This window comes from Notothenia rossii (assembly GCF_949606895.1).
Source record: "Notothenia rossii genome assembly, chromosome: 8".
Lineage (NCBI taxonomy): Eukaryota > Metazoa > Chordata > Actinopteri > Perciformes > Nototheniidae > Notothenia > Notothenia rossii.
In genome coordinates this window covers 81076412-81099913 of record NC_136906.1, presented here as the reverse complement: position 1 = coordinate 81099913, position 23502 = coordinate 81076412, and the positions used below count along the sequence as shown (strand labels likewise).

Below are 23502 nucleotides of genomic sequence, written 5' to 3'. Positions count from 1 at the left end.
GGAAAATAGCTCGAAATAAGGTCTATGGAAAACGAACCTGTTAGATCAATGCACGCTTTGTTCAGCCGGATAATATCCACATGTCTACCCTACTTTTATTATTTTCGAATCATAAATCTAATCGATAGATTTATGATCGATAGATTTATGATTAGCATAAATTCGTTCATGATGGCTCACTTCAGTGATAGTGATGACATCGTTGCAAAATTATTAACCGAGTCATTTTCAAGATTGAGTTACAATGATAAACTGGAGTGGCAAAGGATCAGCTGAATGACCCGCAAGTGCTTCATCCAAAAGGACAGGAGGATGGACTTTGTGTTTAAGTGATTTGATCATCAAAGGTAGGCCAAAGTCATTTTCAATGTGGGCCGCCGTGCCGACTTAATTCATTTGTAATTGTTACTTGGCTGTGGGTGCCCTGTCATGTTAGGTGTTTATATAAATGGTGTTGTTTTGTGTGGTAGAGGGTCGCTGTCATTGATGCGTTTTGCACCCCCGGCCGCTGTTTTGATATTCCGCTGAAGTATACGCTGTGACGTAATACCTCTTCTTTTTAAGAGGGAAGGGGTAATAAAAGGTATAAAAGTCACGGCTCGCCACTGATCTGTAGTAATTTACTACAGATATAATTTCACATACTTTTATCAGAAATAATGTATTCATGTATTCTGACCCTGTGTTGTAATATTACAACAAAGACATAAGCTGCTCAAAATCAGGACCTATAAACACATGTAATACCCAATGGCATTGTGAGGCTGAACAAAAGGACTAATGTCAATGTAGTCGTAGTAGTTTAAAAAAACAAAACATTTAATGACTTTTTTAGGATAGCTTAAAGTAATGTTGTAAAATGACAACAGTGGGCCATACAGGGTTACACTTCTACTGAACCACATTTAAGAGGAACACATTTTATGTTGTATACATTTAACTCTCATAGTTACTTTACATGTCACTTGTTTGACGCTTTTACCCAAAGCGACTTGAATGGCTCCACATTGACACACATTCAAATGCTCCTACGTGTAGGCTACTACATCTAGTTTTTAGTGATGTTAACAGGCTAATATAATAATATAGTACTGTGGGAAGGGCCATTTTGATACTTTAAGTACATTTTGATGCCAATACTTCAGTACGTTTGCACTTTACCTCTGCTCTATAGGCCTATCTTCTAATCTAGGCAACAGTGTGCAGGGTGTAGTCTCAGCAGAGAGTTAACCAAAGTTCTGGGGAAAGCTCGGAGAAAAAAGGCGGATCAAAACAAACCAAATCCTGGTCCTCCTCCTCTTCCACCTCCTCCCTCACTTCTTCTTCCTCCTCCTCCCGGCATGTACTGTGTATTTATGTGATCTCGACACCCTAAAGGCAGCAGAAGCAGCAGAAGAAATAAAAACGTTCCCCTCCTTCCAGAGTTGTTTACGCGCTGCGGAGCGATGTCAGTGGTTTGCCCGAAGAAGAGCGTCTTTTCTCGGCTACTTTTCCTCCTCTTCCTCCAGGACTCCTGCTGCTCGGCACTTGAACTCGTGCTCCTGCACACCAACGACGTGCACGCGCGGGTGGAGGAGACCAGCGTGCACTCGGGCACGTGCGGCAGCGAGAGTAGCGCGTGTTTCGCCGGGGTCGCGCGCAGAGCCACAGAGGTCGCGCGGGTCCGGGGCACGGAGCGGCACGTGCTGCTTCTGGACGCCGGAGATCAGTTCCAGGGGACGGTTTGGTTCAGTCACTACAAGGGGGCGGAGGCGGCGCACTTCATGAACAAACTGAAGTACGATGCTATGGTATGACACACACACACACACACACACACACACGCGCGCACGTAAAGTAAACTAAGTACATTTACTCAAGTAATAAACTTTGAGGTACTTTTTCTGCAGTGGTGGAAGAAGTACTCAGATCGTGTAGTTGAGTAAAAGTAGAAGTACTCAGATCTTGTACTTGAGTAAAAGTAGAAGTACTCAGATCTTGTACTTGAGTAAAAGTAGAAGTACTCAGATCTTGTACACTTGATTATATTTCACATCATTAACCCAAATATGTAAAGTAACTAAAGGTATTAAATACATGTAGTGAAGTTAAAGTACACAGTAGCATAACATGGAAATACTCACATAAAGTACAAGTGCCTCCATAATAAAACCATGACAGATAGAAATAAAGCATTCTCAGTTCAGGTTGAGTTAGATGAATTGATTGCTGTTGAAGCCTCGGCTGGTTTTAATTATCTTAGTAGCTGAAAATCATGAGAGGGAAACGTTTTAATGGATCTATTATAAATTGTGTTGGAGAAATACTGAGGCAATAAATCGAGACATAGACTTCCTCACAATCAACAGAGCTTTTGTCTTCATTTTTAAATAGCTGTTTTAATGTTGTCGGAACAGACTCCATATGTTATCTGGGTTTCTGAAAAAGACCCATTGCACCCAGGTTTGAACTACTTCTGCAAATCATTAATTACTTTCTTTAATAGTTAAGAACTATCTGTAATGTATTCTACACCTTGACTTCTAATTTTTTCCGTTTAGTTTCCTGTATCTGGATATCATTTACATTCTTGCTCTTTAACGAGCGCACTGGAAGTCAAAGCGTTTACTCCAACAAATTGCACTAAAGGAGATAAACACTTCAGAGTTTAAACTGTGAACAAACTGTTTAATACTTAAGAGATTAACTGATGGATCGGTGTCTCTACTTTAAAGAGTCCTCTCCTGCTGATGTTCAGGTGTATATCAGTATGTAGTGTCTCTACTTTAAAGAGTCCTCTCCTGCTGATGTTCAGGTGTATATCAGCATGTAGTGTCTCTACTTTAAAGAGTCCTCTCCTGCTGATGTTCAGGTGTATATCAGTATGTAGTGTCTCTACTTTAAAGAGTCCTCTCCTGCTGATGTTCAGGTGTATATCAGTATGTAGTGTCTCTACTTTAAAGAGTCCTCTCATGCTGATGTTCGGGTGTATATCAGTATGTAGTGTCTCTACTTTAAAGAGTCCTCTCCTGCTGATGTTCAGGTGTATATCAGTATGTAGTGTCTCTACTTTAAAGAGTCCTCTCCTGCTGATGTTCAGGTGTATATCAGGATGTAGTGTCTCTACTTTAAAGAGTCCTCTCCTGCTGATGTTCAGGTGTATATCAGTATGTAGTGTCTCTACTTTAAAGAGTCCTCTCCTGCTGATGTTCAGGTGTATATCAGCATGTAGTGTCTCTACTTTAAAGAGTCCTCTCCTGCTGATGTTCAGGTGTATATCAGCATGTAGTGTCTCTACTTTAAAGAGTCCTCTCCTGCTGATGTTCAGTTGTATATCAGCATGTAGTGTCTCTACTTTAAAGAGTCCTCTCCTGCTGATGTTCAGGTGTATATCAGTATGTAGTGTCTCTACTTTAAAGAGTCCTCTCCTGCTGATGTTCAGGTGTATATCAGTATGTAGTGTCTCTACTTTAAAGAGTCCTCTCCTGCTGATGTTCAGCTGTATATCAGTATGTAGTGTCTCTACTTTAAAGAGTCCTCTCCTGCTGATGTTCAGGTGTATATCAGTATGTAGTGTCTCTACTTTAAAGAGTCCTCTCCTGCTGATGTTCAGGTTTATATCAGTATGTAGTGTCTCTACTTTAAAGAGTCCTCTCCTGCTGATGTTCAGGTGTATATCAGTATGTAGTGTCTCTACTTTAAAGAGTCCTCTCCTGCTGATGTTCAGGTGTATATCAGTATGTAGTGTCTCTACTTTAAAGAGTCCTCTCCTGCTGATGTTCAGGTGTATATCAGTATGTAGTGTCTCTACTTTAAAGAGTCCTCTCCTACTGATGTTCAGCTGTATATCAGTATGTAGTGTCTCTACTTTAAAGAGTCCTCTCCTGCTGATGTTCAGGTGTATATCAGTATGTAGTGTCTCTACTTTAAAGAGTCCTCTCCTGCTGATGTTCAGGTTTATATCAGTATGTAGTGTCTCTACTTTAAAGAGTCCTCTCCTGCTGATGTTCAGGTGTATATCAGTATGTAGTGTCTCTACTTTAAAGAGTCCTCTCCTGCTGATGTTCAGGTGTATATCAGTATGTAGTGTCTCTACTTTAAAGAGTCCTCTCCTGCTGATGTTCAGGTGTATATCAGTATGTAGTGTCTCTACTTTAAAGAGTCCCCTCCTGCTGATGTTCAGGTGTATATCAGTATGTAGTGTCTCTACTTTAAAGAGTCCTCTCCTGCTGATGTTCAGGTGTATATCAGTATGTAGTGTCTCTACTTTAAAGAGTCCTCTCCTGCTGATGTTCAGGTGTATATCAGCATGTAGTGTCTCTACTTTAAAGAGTCCTCTCCTGCTGATGTTCAGTTGTATATCAGCATGTAGTGTCTCTACTTTAAAGAGTCCTCTCCTGCTGATGTTCAGGTGTATATCAGTATGTAGTGTCTCTACTTTAAAGAGTCCTCTCCTGCTGATGTTCAGGTGTATATCAGTATGTAGTGTCTCTACTTTAAAGAGTCCTCTCCTGCTGATGTTCAGCTGTATATCAGTATGTAGTGTCTCTACTTTAAAGAGTCCTCTCCTGCTGATGTTCAGGTGTATATCAGTATGTAGTGTCTCTACTTTAAAGAGTCCTCTCCTGCTGATGTTCAGGTTTATATCAGTATGTAGTGTCTCTACTTTAAAGAGTCCTCTCCTGCTGATGTTCAGGTGTATATCAGTATGTAGTGTCTCTACTTTAAAGAGTCCTCTCCTGCTGATGTTCAGGTGTATATCAGTATGTAGTGTCTCTACTTTAAAGAGTCCTCTCCTGCTGATGTTCAGGTGTATATCAGTATGTAGTGTCTCTACTTTAAAGAGTCCTCTCCTGCTGATGTTCAGGTGTATATCAGTATGTAGTGTCTCTACTTTAAAGAGTCCTCTCCTGAATCCATGCTTTGCTTTTTTCTCCCAGGCTTTTGGGAACCACGAGTTTGATAACGGTTTGGAGGGTCTGAAGAAGCCGTTTATGGAACAGATTCTGTGTCCCATCGTCAGCGCTAATTTAAAAACGGACCCGAGTATTGCGGCGACTTTCGGCAAATCTTATCTCCCGTATAAAATCCTGGAGGTGGCGGGAGAACAGGTGGGAATCGTGGGATACGTCTCTCAGGAAACAACAGCGCTGTCCAAACCAGGTGAGTCGAGAGGAGAAGTTAAAGAGTGAGAGGGAAATGTTGGCTTGAAGAGGGAAAAGATCAGACATTGTCCCTTGTGTCCGTGCAGGTCCTCTCCTGCTCTTCGAGGCGGAGATTCCCGCGCTGCAGCTGCAGGTCGATAAGCTCCGGACGCTCGGGGTGGATAAGATCATCGCTCTGGGTCACTCTGGGTTCACCGTGGACAAAGAGATCGCCAGGAAGGTCAGAGGGGTGGACGTGGTGATCGGAGGACACAGCAACACTTTCCTCTACACCGGTAACAACTCCTCTGATATTTAATATGGTGTTTATTAGAGATGTCCCGATCCGATCACGTGATCAGGGATCGGAGCCGATCACGTGATTTTCAAAAGATTGGAATCGGGAGAAAAAAAATCGGGGATCAGGATTTTTTTAATTTTAAATTTGTATTCAATGTTACAAAACAAAAATGACCATGTTCAAGTCTTAAAGTCATCCTGAGGCCTTAGTTTTGGTTTCAAATGACAGAACATCATGTATGTGTTGCTTCTTTGGGGCTTGTTTTCATAGACCTGCTTATCTCTCTCAAATCTGGCAACAGAGTGGGCGCAGTGTCTAATTGTAGCAGTAAGCTAACGAGTACTGATAAGCTTTATTTTGTTTTGATCCATTTCTGCACAACTGAACTGATCCAATGCTGCTGTGAAAGAAAGAAGCTATATCCATGTTGGATAGAATATCCAATTTAAATAAAAAGATAAACTTAAGGGACAACTTGAATGCTTTTTTTTCTCTTAATGCATTGCATAAAGATCGGATCGGGAAAAATCGGTATCGGCAAATTGTCAAAATCAAATGATCGGAATCGGATCGGGAGCAAAAAAAGGTGATCGGGACATCCCTAGTGTTTATCTCTGGTTTGACCTGGGCTCAAACTGGGCCATCTTCACCCCTCTGTCAAAAGAAATACTAAAGTCATGCTTTCAAAATACTCCACTACAACTCAAAGTCAGTTTGGTATATATAGACTGTATTTATTTTTTTGTATCTGAAATAACAATGAAAAAAACACCCTAACAATTTAAGATAATTTTAATTTCGAAGGCTTTTAAAGGTGTATAGATTCCAATTAAGTTTCTTTAATTATTGATTATTCTGGACTTTCAGCAGTTACTGTAACTCTTCGCAACTTGATATCATAAATCTTGTGTTTTAAGGTAAATTAAGCTGTAAGATGAACATGTGTTATGGAATAGACGTATAAGTTGCCTTCGGAGGACACAGCAACACTTTCCTCTACACCGGTAACAGCTCTGATATTTAATATGTTTTTATCTCTGGATTGTCTTGGGCTAACATTGGGCAGTCTTCAACCCTTTGCTTAAATAGAAATACTAAAATCAAGCTTTAAAAATACTCCACTGCTAGTAAAAGTCAGTATTGTATATAAACTCTATTTTTTGCGTTTATTACATGCAGAAAAAACTGAAATAACAATAAAACACACCCCAAGAATATTTAAAGTACTACTGTCAAAATTATCGTGTTAACGGCGGTAATTAATTTTTTGAATTAATTGCGTTAAAATATTTAACGCGTTTAACGCATGTGCAGAATGGCCCGCCCCATACATCCCACCAGTGGCAGCGCTGGGGTAGGCTACAGCCATACCAAGAAATGGCTTAGCCCCACCATGAACAATGATGTTAAAGTAAGCTAAATAAAGTCTGCCAACTCGCGCGGAGTAAATCCCACAGACAGCAGTTAGTGAGATTGATTTCAGTAGCTGCTTGTCTGGAAATACTGAAGACTAGAAACGGTTTTGAAAACTTTTGTCACGTAGTGATCGTCTTCTCAATAGAACATCTTTGATAATGTCTTCTGGCCAATCAGAATCAAGATAACGGCGTGGTGTTGTTGCAGGAAGTCCCGACGGAGAATACTTTTGCTGTAGTACATCTCTATACATCGATACAACGATTTAAGACCCCACGGTTTGATGAGTGATAGGTGTGTGGGCTGTCTTTCATTCTGACACACAGAACAATGTTATAATAAACATACTGTGTGTTAAATGGATATATCCGTCTTCTTTCATTTATCTTTCCATTCCCACAACAATATACATAAAGAAATGGCATATTTTGGACATAGTTCGAATGGTGATTAATCTGATTAATAAATTTTTAAGCTGTGATTAATCTGATTAAAAAATGTAATCGTTTGACAGCCCTAATTTAAAGATACATTAAAATGACTTAGTGAAAAAAAAGTGTTTTAAGGTAAATAAAGCTGAAGAGGAATATGTTATGGAATAGACGCCTTAAAAGAAAATACTCAAGTAAAGAACCTTGAAAATGCAATTAGGTTGAATATTTAGAGGGGAAGCAGTGCTACGTCTGTATTATTTGTGTTGCTAGGTAGAGAAAAAAATGTGTTTCTTTCCTGTTGGTTAGAGTTAGATTCCTTTCCCTCGCGTCGGAGCAGAAACTCTGAGTCCGGCTGAGATCAGGAGTAAACAACGTGTCGACATAAATAACGTTCTGCAGCTTAAACAAGAGGAGGAGAGCACCGTGATGCGTTCAAGGACTCTTGTGAAGTGCAGTTTCCTGCCGTAACATTCTTTTAAAAGAGGCCTTTTTCTGCAGACACTACATACTGATATAGACCTGAACATCAGCAGGAGAGAACTCTTTAAAGTAGAGAAACTACATACTGATATACACCTGGACATCAGCAGGAAAGGACTCTTTAAAGTAGAGACACTACATACTGATATAGACCTGGACATCAGCAGGAGAGGACTCTTTAAAGTAGAGACACTACATACTGATATACACCTGAACATCAGCAGGAGAGTACTCTTTAAAGTAGAGACACTACATACTGATATACACCTGAACATCAGCAGGAGAGGACTCTTTAAAGTAGAGACACTACATACTGATATAGACCTGAACATCAGCAGGAGAGGACTTTTTAAAGAAGAGACACTACATACTGATATACACCTGAACATCAGCAGGAGAGGACTCTTTAAAGTAAAGACACTACATACTGATATAGACCTGAACATCAGCAGGAGAGGACTTTTTAAAGATTAGACACTACATACTGATATACACCTGAACATCAGCAGGAGAGGACTCTTTAAAGTAGAGACACTACATACTGATATAGACCTGAACATCAGCAGGAGAGGACTTTTTAAAGAAGAGACACTACATACTGATATACACCTGAACATCAGCAGGAGAGTACTCTTTAAAGAAGAGACACTACATACTGATATACACCTGAACATCAGCAGGAGAGGACTCTTTAAAGGAGAGACACTACATACTGATATAGACCTGAACATCAGCAGGAGAGGACTTTTTAAAGTAGAGACACTACATACTGATATACACCTGAACATCAGCAGGAGAGGACTCTTTAAAGTAAAGACACTACATACTGATATAGACCTGAACATCAGCAGGAGAGGACTTTTTAAAGATTAGACACTACATACTGATATACACCTGAACATCAGCAGGAGAGGACTCTTTAAAGTAGAGACACTACATACTGATATAGACCTGAACATCAGCAGGAGAGGACTTTTTAAAGAAGAGACACTACATACTGATATACACCTGAACATCAGCAGGAGAGTACTCTTTAAAGAAGAGACACTACATACTGATATACACCTGAACATCAGCAGGAGAGGACTCTTTAAAGGAGAGACACTACATACTGATATAGACCTGAACATCAGCAGGAGAGGACTTTTTAAAGTAGAGACACTACATACTGATATACACCTGAACATCAGCAGGAGAGGACTCTTTAAAGTAAAGACACTACATACTGATATAGACCTGAACATCAGCAGGAGAGGACTTTTTAAAGTAGAGACACTACATACTGATATACACCTGAACATCAGCAGGAGAGGACTCTTTAAAGGAGAGACACTAGATACTGATATACACCTGAACATCAGCAGGAGAGGACTCTTTAAAGTAGAGACACTACCTACTGATATACACCTGAACATCAGCAGGAGAGGACTCTTTAAAGTAGAGAAACTACATGCTGATATACACCTGAAAATCAGCAGGAGAGGACTCTTTAAAGTAGAGACACTACATGCTGATATACACCTGAACATCAGCACGTTGATACTTTGCCTGTGGGAATACGGAAAAAAAAATAGTTAGATATACTGAATATTATTTGATCTACTCCACCACTTAATCCCAAATAATGTAGAGGTGTGTTGCAGGTTCCTTCAATAACCCCTTATTTTCTAGTGAGATGTATTTTTATGTTCATATAATAGTGATTTCAATGCCACCCCAAAATGATCACTGGTTCCATCCTGGCCACCCCAAAGAAAATATCCTGGCTCCGCCACTGGACAACACAGGGCACCAGGTGCACACAATCAACGGCAACAGACATGGGGAAAGGGGAACACATTTCAAAATAAAATACAATAAACACTACATCAATAAATATTATAAAAATGTGCACATATGCAAGGCCCGAAGCCGTCAGTCCAAGTTACCTTCGTCATATAAACGCTCAGAGAGTCCTTTACCTCACCTGAGCTGAGGTTATCCCGAGCTTGAATGACACACAGAGACCAATCAAGGGCTTTGATTTATGATCTGTATGACAGTGGCCATGTCGGCAGGCCACATCATGTAGACAGCCAGTCCCCCTGTGAGGCAGACCACATCATGTAGACAGCCAGTCCCCCTGTGTGAGGCAGACCACATCATGCAGACAGCCAGTCCCCCTGTGTGAGGCAGACCACATCATGTAGACAGCCAGTCCCCCTGTGAGGCAGACCACATCATGTAGACAGCCAGTCCCCCTGTGTGAGGCAGACCACATCATGTGGACAGCCAATCCCCCTGTGAGGCAGACCACATCATGTAGACAGCCAGTCCCCCTGTGTGAGGCAGATCACATCATGTAGACAGCCAGTCCCCCTGTGAGGCAGACCACATCATGTAGACAGCCAGTCCCCCTGTGTGAGGCAGATCACATCATGTAGACAGCCAGTCCCCCTGTGAGGCAGACCACATCATGTAGACAGCCAGTCCCCCTGTGTGAGGCAGACCACATCATGTAGACAGCCAGTCCCCGTGTGTGAGGCAGACCACATCATGCAGACAGCCAGTCCCCCTGTGGGGCAGACCACATCATGTAGACAGCCAGTCCCCCTGTGAGGCAGGCCACATCATGTAGACAGCCAGTCACCCTGTGAGGCAGACCACATCATGTAGACAGCCAGTCCCCCTGTGAGGCAGACCACATCATGTAGACAGCCAGTCCCCCTGTGTGAGGCAGGCCACATCATGTAGACAGCCAGTCCCCCTGTGAGGCAGACCACATCATGTAGACAGCCAGTCCCCCTGTGAGGCAGACCACATCATGTAGACAGCCAGTCCCCCTGTGAGGCAGACCACATCATGTAGACAGCCAGTCCCCCTGTGTGAGGCAGACCCACATTTGTGCAGCGTTGCGTTCACAATACATAAAAAAAATAAAAAAAAGATCTTAAAAAAAATAAATGGGTCGCGAAATATACTTGGGCAGCCCGCCCAAGTAAAGTCTGTGTGGGAAACCCTGCTACATACTGATGGGGGTTCCCTCCCCTGTAGTGTCTTCTATAGGTTTTAGTGCATCTACACTTCAAGACACCATCTGCGGTCACCGAAGCCTGATAAGAATGTGTGTGTAAACAACGCAAACACTGACGGACATACGCTGGGTCCAGGCTCAAGGCCGTATGGCACTCTCAACTCTTTCCAGGACATGCCGTGGCCCTGCCTGCCACTAGCTTTGATGATATCTGTGTTGATAGGTAATAGATGAAGAGGAAGCGCTCAAACGTTTGTGTGAGTTTATCACATTTAGCAGTGACTCCATGTCAGCCACAGCTTGTTACAAAATACCTGACTGATAGTGTGTTCAACAAACTTAAACTAGCTTTATTAAATGTCAGGTCTTTGGCAGGAAAACATGTTTAATCAATGATTTTATCACTGAGCACAATCTGGGTTTCCTGTTTTTAACGGAAACTTGGATTGAACAAAATAACAGTGCAGCTGTTCTTATCGAATCTACCCCTCCCAACTTTAGTGTTATGAGTCAGGAAAGAATGCATAAGAAAGGAGGTGGAGTTGCTATTCTGTTCAATGATTCCCTTCAATGCAGGAAGACATCTTAGGGAACTTTGCTTCTTTTGAATATGTGGCCCTTCAGCTGAAATGCTCCTCTCGAGCTCTGTTCCTAAATATCTACAGACCACCCAAATACTGTGCAAGCTTTTTTGATGACTCTTTAAAGTAGAGACACTACATACTGATATACACCTGAACATCAGCAGGAGAGGACTCTTTAAAGTAGAGACACTACATACTGATATACACCTGAACATCAGCAGGAGAGGACTCTTTAAAGTAGAGACACTACATACTGATATACACCTGAACATCAGCAGGAGAGGACTCTTTAAAGTAGAGACATACTGATATACACCTGAACATAAGCAGGAGGGGACTCTTTAAAGTAGAGACATACTGATATACACCTGAACATCAGCAGGAGAGGACTCTTTAAAGTAGAGACACCACATACTGATATACACCTGAACATCAGCAGGAGAGGACTCTTTAAAGTAGAGACACTACATACTGATATACACCTGAACATCAGCAGGAGGGGACTCTTTAAAGTAGAGACATACTGATATACACCTGAACATCAGCAGGAGGGGACTCTTTAAAGTAGAGACATACTGATATACACCTGAACATCAGCAGGAGGGGACTCTTTAAAGTAGAGACACTACATACTGATATACACCTGAACATCAGCAGGAGAGGACTCGTTAAAGTAGAGACACTACATACTGATATACACCTGAACATCAGCAGGAGAGGACTCGTTAAAGTAGAGACACTACATACTGATATACACCTGAACATCAGCAGGAGAGGACTCTTTAAAGTAGAGACACTACATACTGATATACACCTGAACATCAGCAGGAGAGGACTCGTTAAAGTAGAGACACCACATACTGATATACACCTGAACATCAGCAGGAGAGGACTCTTTAAAGTAGAGACACCACATACTGATATACACCTGAAACCTGTTCTGTCTTTATCTCCTCTCTCTCCACTCTTTATTTCTCAGGAACCCCACCCTCAACTGAAGTCCCAGCAGGAGATTATCCCTTCATGGTGAAGTCAGACGATGGGCGGCAGGTTCCCGTGGTGCAGGCGTACGCTTTCGGGAAATACCTGGGGTATCTGAAGGTGACGTTTAACGAGGCCGGGGACCTCCTGAAGGCAACAGGAAACCCCATCTTACTGGACGGCAGCGTGACGCAGGGTAAGAAAAGGTTTTATACCAAGTGGTGCAAGAATGCCTCCTTTATAGCCCAACATTAGCCTCCTTTAGCTTAGCGGTGGTGACGTGAAGTCATGTGACCGTGCTGTAGTTCCTTTATAGCCCAACATTAGCCTCCTTTAGCTTAGCGGTGGTGACGTGAAGTCATGTGACCGTGCTGCAGTTCCTTTACAGACCAACATTAGCCTCCTTTAGCTTAGCGGTGGTGACGTGAAGTCATGTGACCGTGCTGTAGTTCCTTTATAGCCCAACATTAGCCTCCTTTAGCGTAGCGGTGGTGAAGTCATGTGACCGTGCTGTAGTTCCTTTATAGCCCAACATTAGCCTCCTTTAGCTTAGCGGTGGTGACGTGAAGTCATGTGACCGTGCTGTAGTTCCTTTATAGCCCAACATTAGCCACCTTTAGCTTAGCGGTGGTGACGTGAAGTCATATGACCGTGCTGTAGTTCCTTTATAGCTCAACATTAGACACCTTTAGCTTAGCGGTGGTGACGTGAAGTCATGTGACCGTGCTGTAGTTCCTTTATAGCTCAACATTAGACACCTTTAGCTTAGCGGTGGTGACGTGAAGTCATGTGACCGTGCTGTAGTTCCTTTATAGCTCAACATTAGACACCTTTAGCTTAGCGGTGGTGACGTGAAGTCATGTGACCGTGCTGTAGTTCCTTTATAGCTCAACACTAGTCGCCTTTAGCTTAGCGGTGGTGACGTGAAGTCATGTGACCGTGCTGTAGTTCCTTTATAGCCCAACATTAGCCACCTTTAGCTTAGCGGTGGTGAAGTCATGTGACCGTGCTGTAGTTCCTTTATAGCCTCATGTTAGCTTTTTACTTCAGAAATCATTAAGTGGTGTTAATATGTGGAGATTATCCTGCTGAACTAAAGCTGTAAGTATCATAAACGTTGAGATTATTTTCTGAAATAATCACATTTATACCAAGTGGTGCAGGAATGACTCCTTTATGACCCAACATTAGCCCCCTGCCTTCAGGGACCAACACAGAAATACCACATCCCTGCACCACTATTACTCTTTCCCATTACCTTTTGTTAATGAAATAAACCACCTCGCTTTTTAATGTTTTTAAATCTAAGGCTGTATTTCCTGTGTAGATCCGGAGTTTCTTGCCGATGTGCAGGAGTGGAAGAAGAGTCTCGCAAACTTCTCCTCTCAGGTGGTCGGACAAACCCAGGTTTTCCTGAACGGCTCGGCGGAGGAATGTCGCTTCAGAGAGTGCAACCTGGGAAACCTGATCTGTGACGCCATGGTGAGGAAATGGGACGTCGATAAATAAAAATAAAGGCATCGCAGATGGAAATGAGCTTTGAGTAAACTCTACGACTAAATCATCTGTATTCGATTGTACGATCTCTTCTTACCTCAGCGACTGCCTTTCTTTTTATGTTCCAACAAGAACCATTTTAGGAATCTATCCCCGTGGATATTGGAACAGCAAAGTCCCTTGAATTGTTTAAAAGTTAATCTTTTTTAAATGGCTTTTAATTTGGGTTAACTTTCAATTCTCACTGTCCATGTTTCACTGTTTTCTTTCTGTTTGGCTTTTATTTTACATTTTAAATTTTCTTTTTCAAATTGTTTCATTTTAAACGATTTGAATCTCTTGTCAGCTTTACTTCAAGGGAATTTCATTAGGATCTGTTTGTGCATGAAAGATGCTCTACAAATAAAGTGTATTATTATTATTATTATAAATAAATCGTGATCGTAAAGTGTGGCGGTGGTTCCTCTTTGTTTCTCAGATTTACAACAACATCCGGTTCTCCGACGGCCTGCAGTGGAACCACGTCAGCGCCTCCATCTTCAACGGAGGCGGAGTCCGGAGCTCCATCGACGAGAGAACCAGGAACGGTGCGTCACTCCGTTAAATATATAGTATTTCAATCAGGTGTAAACACTTGTCTTTAGCATCCTTTTTTAATGCTAAATTGTTTCTTAAAAATACTTATTTTTTATGATCTGTTAGGGAATCATTTGCTTAGGTTTTCAACCTTCCACACAGTTCATCATTTTTTCCTCCCACTGTCTCTTTCCCATGGCGTAGGTCTACGGCCTTGGGTATCACTGCTATCTCTGTTTAGGGGGAGGAGCTTGGGTCATTGGGTTATGACCGAGCCGCCATGAGGTAGTTTGCTGTTCAGGGACATCTAGATGCCCTTCTGTTATCTGGAACGTAGGTTCCCAGGCGCACATTCTTTTCTATGGACGAGAGCTCTAGTTAGATTCAGGGTCCATATTGGTTTAGTCTCGCTGATGAAGAATGTTGATTATTACACTCTGAAGTTGAACTAGTTCAAACCTGGAGCTACAGAAGAGTTCTTTAGAATCGAAAGATGAAACTGAAAGATGGATGATAAAGTTGACCTTGACTGCATGATTCGCCCATTCGCTGACGATACCGTGTTTTCCGTGTCGTCCGCAGGCTCGATCACCATGGAGGACCTGATCTCCGTGCTTCCCTTCGGGGGAACCTTCGACCTGGTGCAGCTGAAGGGCTCCACGCTGTTCAAAGCCTTCGAATACTCAATGAGGCGATACGGACAAAGCACCGGAGAGTTCCTGCAGGTCTCAGGTACCTTTAAACACGACATATACGTTAGTTCGAGCTTCTGAGATCCCCGCGGTTTTTAATTGTGCTTTAATGTTCAAAAAGCACTTTACTGTTCTCATACTGCCTGTCCTCTTTTCACCCTCTGTCTGAAACCAGAGCCCAGTCTGCTCTGATTGGTTAGCTGGCCGGCTCTGTTGTGATTGGTCAACGGCTTAGAGATGTCCCGCCCCTTATGCTGCGTTCACACCAGGCGCGATGCGAATGCTCCAATCGCTCAAGTTTCACCGCGGCTTGCAGTTTGTTTTGTCGTGTCATTCAAAACAGACACACCGTTGACGTGCCGCACCTTTGACCGTTGACGGACAGTTGAGGTTGTTTACACTTCCAAGCGAGATCGTTTTGGTTATTTCCGTCCTTGACTATGGAGGATATAACAACTATTGCTGCTTTGTACCTTCTGTGGAAGTCCTACAAACGTAGCAACAAACGCTGTCGTGTCTGGGTTCTTATTCTCCTCCAAGCCAGCTCCTTTTTGTTGCGGTCCCGGTAGATATACGACATTGTATCGTAAATCTCCGGGAACCCACTCACAGCCACAATGATCATCTCTTCCATCTTTAGAACTGATCAACAGCAGAACGTCAGAGGGACGTCAGAGGGAATCCCAACGCTGACTGGCTTTCGCGAGAACGCGTCACGTGAATATGACGAGTTGAAAAAGTTGACCTCTCGCGTTTGACGCGGCCCCCTTCAATCGCCTCAATCATGTGATTCGCGCCGCGTCCACCGCTTCGTGCGTGTCGTCGGAGCGAATTCACGTCTGTCCTCTCTCTGCATTGACTTTACATGTAATCGTGCCGCCCCCAAAAGTCGCATCGCGTCCGGTGTGAACTCAACATTAGCCTATCACATATACAAGGTGTTGGAGCGCTATAGCCAATAGGCGCGTGAGTGTTCCGTAGTGATGTCACGATGTTCCAGAAGTAAACAAAGGAGTCCATTGGAGGAAAAAGAAAACCACTAGATCATGCTTGTCATATTCTGTCTTTTTCTCAAAATTCTGTATTTTTCCAAAAAATCTTCAAATAATGGCTTTTTCAAAAAAAATCTCCAAAATGTGACTTTTTCTAAAAAAGATTATCAAAATTCTGACTTTTTTTCAAAAATCGGACTTTTTTCTACAGAAATCGGACTTTATCAAAAATCTCAAAATTCTGACTTTTTCTCAAAATCTCAAAATTCTGACTTTTTCTCAAAATGTTATCTTTTTCTGAATTCTTAATTAGACCCTCCAGAAAAACGCGGGCAAAAATCCTTGGTTATGCGATTAATCATGCGGGGTTTGTTGCGAAATATGCGGAAAGTTGCGAAATATGGAAAAGAATAACAATTTTTTTTAAATATTGGGCTGTCTTATTTATTCTCTCTCACACACAACCTGCCACTAACGTTAAACCCCTTTACTATTCACACACACACACACACACACACACACACACACACACACACACACACACACACACACACACACACACACACACACACACACACACACACACACACACACACACACACACACACACACACACTTCTCCGCCTCATTCTGTTTTCATTTACTCGTTCGTTATCTGACCAGCTTCAATCTTGGAGGCTACTGACTTCGTTTCTTGTAGCCCTCGAAAGGGTTTTGGAGGTTGATGCCTCGGTGAACGTGAGTTGAATGGCTTTCTTGTCCGCAGCAGCAGAAAGCATTTTCGAATGTTTGAATGAATCAAAGTGGGTCGTCACGTCGATGTTCTCTTATGCTCCAACACACAGTTGCACGGGGTGCAGAATAGTTTCCCCCCACTTTTTGCCCGGTCTTTAGTAGAAATGTTCGTCGGTAAATGAGATGGATTAGATTTTTTCATCTTGGTGTTTTCTCTATCGTGTGAGCTCCACACGTTCACTCTATACAGTGTTGTTTACATTCTGTGATGCGCGAGCTGATGACGTCACGTCAAGACGAGTTCACTTTTTTTTTTCTCAACTTTGTGGAAAAATGCGGGAATTATGCGGCCTTTTGATAAATATGCGGAAAATTCTGTGATCGCAGAATCGCGTTTTTCTGGAGGGTCTACTTAATAATCCCTGGTCCCCGGTTTGAGCATCAACCTTAGGATCCATGTATCTGTGATCCTCTCCAGAATGGAAGGAGTCATCACATACAGAGCATCAACTAGTTCCTGAGCAGTGTCCTTCACATGCTGATATCCAAGAGAGGGAGTTACACAGTCACAACATGGAGGAATAGAAAGCAGTATTCAATGTTTACTTCAGATTAGCTCCACGTCAGAAATGATCATGCTTGTCATATGTCTCTCTCCATAGAGGCTGAATCATCATGTTAATCACATAGCTATCATATGCCTCAAACAGTCCTGATGCTCTTCTAGGTAATCACACATCCTGTCATGTTCACAGCTACAGAGGACATTCAGTATTTTCCCAACAGTAGTAAATGTACGTTTGTCTCTGTGTCCCCCTGCAGGGTTTCGGGTGGAGTTCGACCTCTCGGGGTCACCCTCGTTGCTCCGGAGCCTCAGCATCCTCTGCACCCGGTGCCGAGTGCCTCAGTACGAGGAGGTGGAGCCGCAGGGGGTCTACAAGGTGGTGCTGCCTTCATACCTCGTAGAGGGAGGGGACGGGTTCTCCATGTTCCCCGAAGAGATTCTCAAACACGACAGCGGTGAGGAGACGTTTATATATTTGATTATATTACAGGGTTTTGAGTGCACCGGGTAACAGGAGCGCTGCTCCCTCAAACCAAAATGCTGATTTCCCCCGTAAAATGTAACGAGAAAATAATATTTCTGTTCCTCAAAAACTGCGTATGACTCCAGAAATATGAGAATCAAACCGAGCGTCAGAGACAGCTTATATTATATTACATTATATTACAGAGTTTTGTCTGCCCCAGTCTGATTGGTTAGCTGGCTGGATCTGTTGTGATTGGTCAACCTGCTTACAGATGTCCCGCCCCCTATTTTTGCCAATGACTTCCTTAAATTACAATATGTTTGAATGGTGAAAAGTTGTCAATAATTGTGTTTATTTACCTTATCATCGTGCTGGGAAGTCATGATGTTTTAATGATCTTTATTTATTTATTTTTTCAGGGGATTTGGATATTTCCGTGTTGTCGAACTACATCGGTCAGAAACAGAGAGTTTATCCGTCTGTTGAAGGACGGGTCAAGATCTTTAACTCGGCTCCGGGTCAAACTCCTCTGGTGTCTCTGGTGTCTCTGGTGTCTCTGCTGTGGACGCTCTGTGGGGACACGCTGGGATGAGTGAACGCAGAACACAGAGGAACATGTTCTAGATCTAAAAGGACTGATGGATGCTCCTCTTCTGACAGGACTGAAAATAAAAAAACATTTTATTCTTAGTAATTATTTAAAAACGACACATCCTGCTTATATCCAGATTCATATTAGTGTCTACTTTAAAGAGTCCTCTCCTGCTGATGTTCAGCTGTATATCAGTATGTAGAGTCTCTACTTTAAAGAGTCCTCTCCTGCTGATGTTCAGGTGTATATCAGTATGTAGTGTCTCTACTTTAAAGAGTACTCTCCTGCTGATGTTCAGGTGTATATCAGTATGTAGTGTCTCTACTTTAAAGAGTCCTCTCCTGCTGATGTTCAGGTGTATATCAGTATGTAGTGTCTCTACTTTAAAGAGTCCTCTCCTGCTGATGTTCAGGTGTATATCAGTATGTAGTGTCTCTACTTTAAAGAGTCCTCTCCTGCTGATGTTCAGGTGTATATCAGTATGTAGTGTCTCTACTTTAAAGAGTCCTCTCCTGCTGATGTTCAGGTGTATATCAGTATGTAGTGTCTCTACTTTAAAGAGTCCTCTCCTGCTGATGTTCAGGTGTATATCAGTATGTAGTGTCTCTACTTTAAAGAGTCCTCTCCTGCTGATGTTCAGGTGTATATCAGTATGTAGTGTCTCTACTTTAAAGAGTCCTCTCCTGCTGATGTTCAGGTGTATATCAGTATGTAGTGTCTCTACTTTAAAGAGTACTCTCCTGCTGATGTTCAGGTGTATATCAGTATGTAGTGTCTCTACTTTAAAGAGTCCTCTCCTGCTGATGTTCAGGTGTATATCAGTATGTAGTGTCTCTACTTTAAAGAGTCCTCTCCTGCTGATGTTCAGGTGTATATCAGTATGTAGAGTCTCTACTTTAAAGAGTCCTCTCCTGCTGATGTTCAGGTGTATATCAGTATGTAGAGTCTCTACTTTAAAGAGTCCTCTCCTGCTGATGTTCAGGTGTATATCAGTATGTAGTGTCTCTACTTTAAAGAGTCCTCTCCTGCTGATGTTCAGGTGTATATCAGTATGTAGTGTCTCTACTTTAAAGAGTCCTCTCCTGCTGATGTTCAGGTGTATATCAGTATGTAGTGTCTCTACTTTAAAGAGTCCTCTCCTGCTGATGTTCAGGTGTATATCAGTATGTGGTGTCTCTACTTTAAAGAGTCCTCTCCTGCTGATGTTCAGGTGTATATCAGTATGTAGTGTCTCTACTTTAAAGAGTCCCCTCCTGCTGATGTTCAGGTGTATATCAGTATGTAGTGTCTCTACTTTAAAGAGTCCTCTCCTGCTGATGTTCAGGTGTATATCAGTATGTAGTGTCTCTACTTTAAAGAGTCCTCTCCTGCTGATGTTCAGGTGTATATCAGTATGTAGTGTCTCTACTTTAAAGAGTCCTCTCCTGCTGATGTTCAGGTGTATATCAGTATGAAGTGGCTCTACATGTCTCCATGCTTCAATGTTCAAAAAGCTTGTTATTGTTCTAATGCTGCAGCACCTCTTTTCACCCTCTGTCTGAAACCAGAGCCCTGTCTGCTCTGATTGGTTATCTGGCCGGCTCTGTTGTGATTGGCTTAGAGATGTCCCGCCCCTTAGCCTATCACGTACAATGTGTTGGAGCTTGAGTGTTCCATAGTGATGTCACCACGTTTTCCGGAAGTAAACAAAGGAAAACCACTAGATGTCGTCATCATTAATTTAGCGGTAAATAATGCAGAAATAAAAACTTTAAAGATGAAAGAAAGGACTCAGTGAAAGGTGCTGTTATTATTAGTATGGACTTTAATTTGGCGCTGAATGAGGATGAGTTTACACAACTTACCTACAAGTCAAATTAAAGTCTAAATGCTGACATACTTCTTTTGACGTTTTCATATTTTTGGACATACAATACTAAAACTTTTTATAATTTCATTTGCACATTGTGACGTCCTGTGTGTGACATCATGTGATTTGGTTTTGATGCTTTAAACACACACACACACACACACACACACACACACACACACACACACACACACACACACACACACACACACACACACACACACACACACACACACACACACACACACACACACACACACACACACACACACACACACACACACACACACACACACACACACACACACACACCACTGACTCTACTGATCATCCCATCTGTATATATTTAATTTGCTTAATGAAAGTTGTGTTGAAACGTACATCCTGGTGCTTTCAGGTCCTGACAAATGGGGGCTCGTCCATTTCAGCTGTGTAGTTTATTCTTTACATTTGGTTATATTTGAGGATTTCAATTAGTGGCTATTCTATCCCCTTTCTTCCGTACAGAGCTCTTCTCTCTGTGTGTGTTTTACCCAGAGTTCCTCAGCAACAAAGCCTCCTCTGTGGTGGATTCCTGGAGGAAACGCCGGCTGCTTGTCAATGTCTTGGATCTGATTGGCTGCCAGAAGCTGAAACATTTCTTCCTTTCAGAGCGGAGACGAGGACATTCCTGCTTTTTATACTTTGGATCCATTTATTCAGGAGTTCCCAGTTTGACTCACAGCCCGAAACTTTGTGTTTTTAACGACGTACTACACTTTGATTTTGTATTATTTATTACATTTTTCTACTTTTACTTGAACATTTTGAATGCAGGAATTTTACCGTAACAGAGTATTCCTACACTCTGGTACTTCTACTTTTACTCAAGTACAAGATCTGAGTACTTCTACTTTTACTCAAGAACAAGCTCTGAGTACTTCTACTTTTACTCAAGAACAAGCTCTGAGTACTTCTACTTTTACTCAAGTACAAGATCTGAGTACTTCTACTTTTACTCAAGTACAAGATCTGAGTACTTCTACTTTTACTGCAAGATCTGAGTACTTCTACTTTTACTCAAGTACAAGATCTGAGTACTTCTACTTTTACTCAGGTACAAGATCTGAGTACTTCTACTTTTACTCAAGTACAAGATCTGAGTACTTCTACTTAATTACAAGATCTGAGTACTTCTACTTTTACTCAGGTACAAGATCTGAGTACTTCTACTTTTACTCAAGTACAAGATCTGAGTACTTCTACTTAATTACAAGATCTGAGTACTTCTACTTTTACTCAGGTACAAGATCTGAGTACTTCTACTTTTACTCAAGTACAAGATCTGAGTACTTCTACTTTTACTGCAAGATCTGAGTACTTCTACTTTTACTCAAGTACAAGATCTGAGTACTTCTACTTTTACTGCAAGATCTGAGTACTTCTACTTTTACTCAAGTACAAGATCTGAGTACTTCTACTTCTACTTAATTACGAGATCTGAGTACTTCTACTTTTACTCAAGTACAAGATCTGAGTACTTCTACTTAATTACAAGATCTGAGTACTTCTACTTTTACTCAAGATCTGAGTACTTCTACTTTTACTCAAGATCTGAGTACCTGTATTATTTATGACATTTTTCAACAAACTAAAGCAAATTCTAATTAGTTTTCTTTCCTAATTGTTATGACAAGATATAAGATAAGATAAAAAAAGTACTTTATTGATCCCAAATTGGGAAATGTATGCGTTGCAGCAGCATACAAATACATGGCAACGTACAATACAAATTAAAAGACTAAAAATAAATAATCCAAAATGTAAACATCTCAATAGAAACTAGAGAATGCAATTCCTGAACAAATCACTAGTGGGAATGCTTTATGCTGAAAAGCTGATGCTAAACTTCTATGCTGAAATGTAATGTGTAAGAAGAAAGTGAATCATTTAGATTGAAATGATACATGAACACTGGGAGCTTGAATGTGTGATGAGAGAAGAAAAGAAAGTGAAAAGGCTTGGAAAAGCAGCAGAATATTTGAACTGCAAACTTCTCAACTAACTTCATGGCGAATAATCTGTCGCCATGCCAACGGCATTTGACGACATCCCATAATACGCTTAGATGCATTGATGGCTGCATCGTTACCAAACCTGTGATGTTTTTGGGCCGTTTGGAGCATTTTCACTGAAGTTATTAGAAAACCGTGTTTCATGGCGAGCATTGTGTTGCCATGGCAACGGCATTTGAAGAAACCTCAAAACTGTCCCGTAGATGTCTTCACGGCTGGACTGTTAGCACACATGTGAAGTTTGAGCACTTTTTGAACATTTTCATAGGAGTTACACATTACATTAGGAGGTTACATTACTCTCTCTTCTCCTGATCGCCCTCTCTCTCTTCTCTTGATCGCCCTCTCTCTCTTCTCTTGATCGCCCTCTCTCTCTCTTCGGCATATGGTGACACCCCATAATTGACGTAGAGCTGTTGAGGGCAGGACCGTTACCCTCTATCTGAAGTCTGCTGCTCTGAGCATGGCAGGTGGAGTGATGACATCATCGTGTTCCATTACACAGGTGTTTATAGTTGAGCTAACGAGCTCTACAGAGATCACAGGCTTCATTGTTCTGAATGAGAGATGAACCTCTTACATGCGAACGTTTGTGGAAGAACCGTAACAGATATCTGTGAAATTTCAAAACGTGAAGCATGTCAAGGACCTTGAGTATCTGAAAAGTGCTTTTTGTGTACTTTCGGGTCAATATAGTGGAAATCCAATCACCATGACGACCTCCTAACCTATCAGGCTCTCCTCTTTCTCTGCTTCCACCTCTCAGGCAAAAAGCACTTTCTTTCAATTTAAGATCCAATCTTCATATTCCAATCCCAAAAAACTATTTTCTATCTTCTCCACCCTCTTGGACCCCCCCAAAGCCCCTTCCCCCTCCTCCCTCTTGGACCCCCCCAAAGCCCCTTCCCCCTCCTCCCTCTTGGACCCCCCCCAAAGCCCCTTCCCCCTCCTCCCTCTTGGACCCCCCAAAAGCCCCTTCCCCCTCCTCCCTCTTGGACCCCCCCCAAAGCCCCTTCCCCCTCCTCCCTCTTGGACCCCCCCAAAGCCCCTCCCCCCTCCTCCCTTCTGTCAAGTGACTTTGTTAACTACTTTGAAAAAAGGGTTGATGATATTCGCTCTTCTTTTTCTGACTCATCTTTACTCACCGCTGGG

General features: G+C 42.1%; 1 protein-coding gene across 1 annotated transcript; it reads left to right on the top strand.

Moving 5' to 3' along the window:
* Positions 1-1307: 1307 nt before the first annotated feature.
* LOC307016984 (snake venom 5'-nucleotidase-like) lies at positions 1308-18536 on the top strand. Its single transcript, XM_079646398.1, has 9 exons — positions 1308-1790; positions 4920-5142; positions 5231-5419; positions 12331-12528; positions 13660-13814; positions 14308-14416; positions 14988-15137; positions 17647-17844; positions 18275-18536. Exons 1-9 carry the CDS (start codon positions 1446-1448, stop codon positions 18445-18447), a joined length of 1740 nt encoding a protein of 579 aa, XP_079502524.1. The 5' UTR covers positions 1308-1445; the 3' UTR covers positions 18448-18536.
* Positions 18537-23502: the final 4966 nt, after the last annotated feature.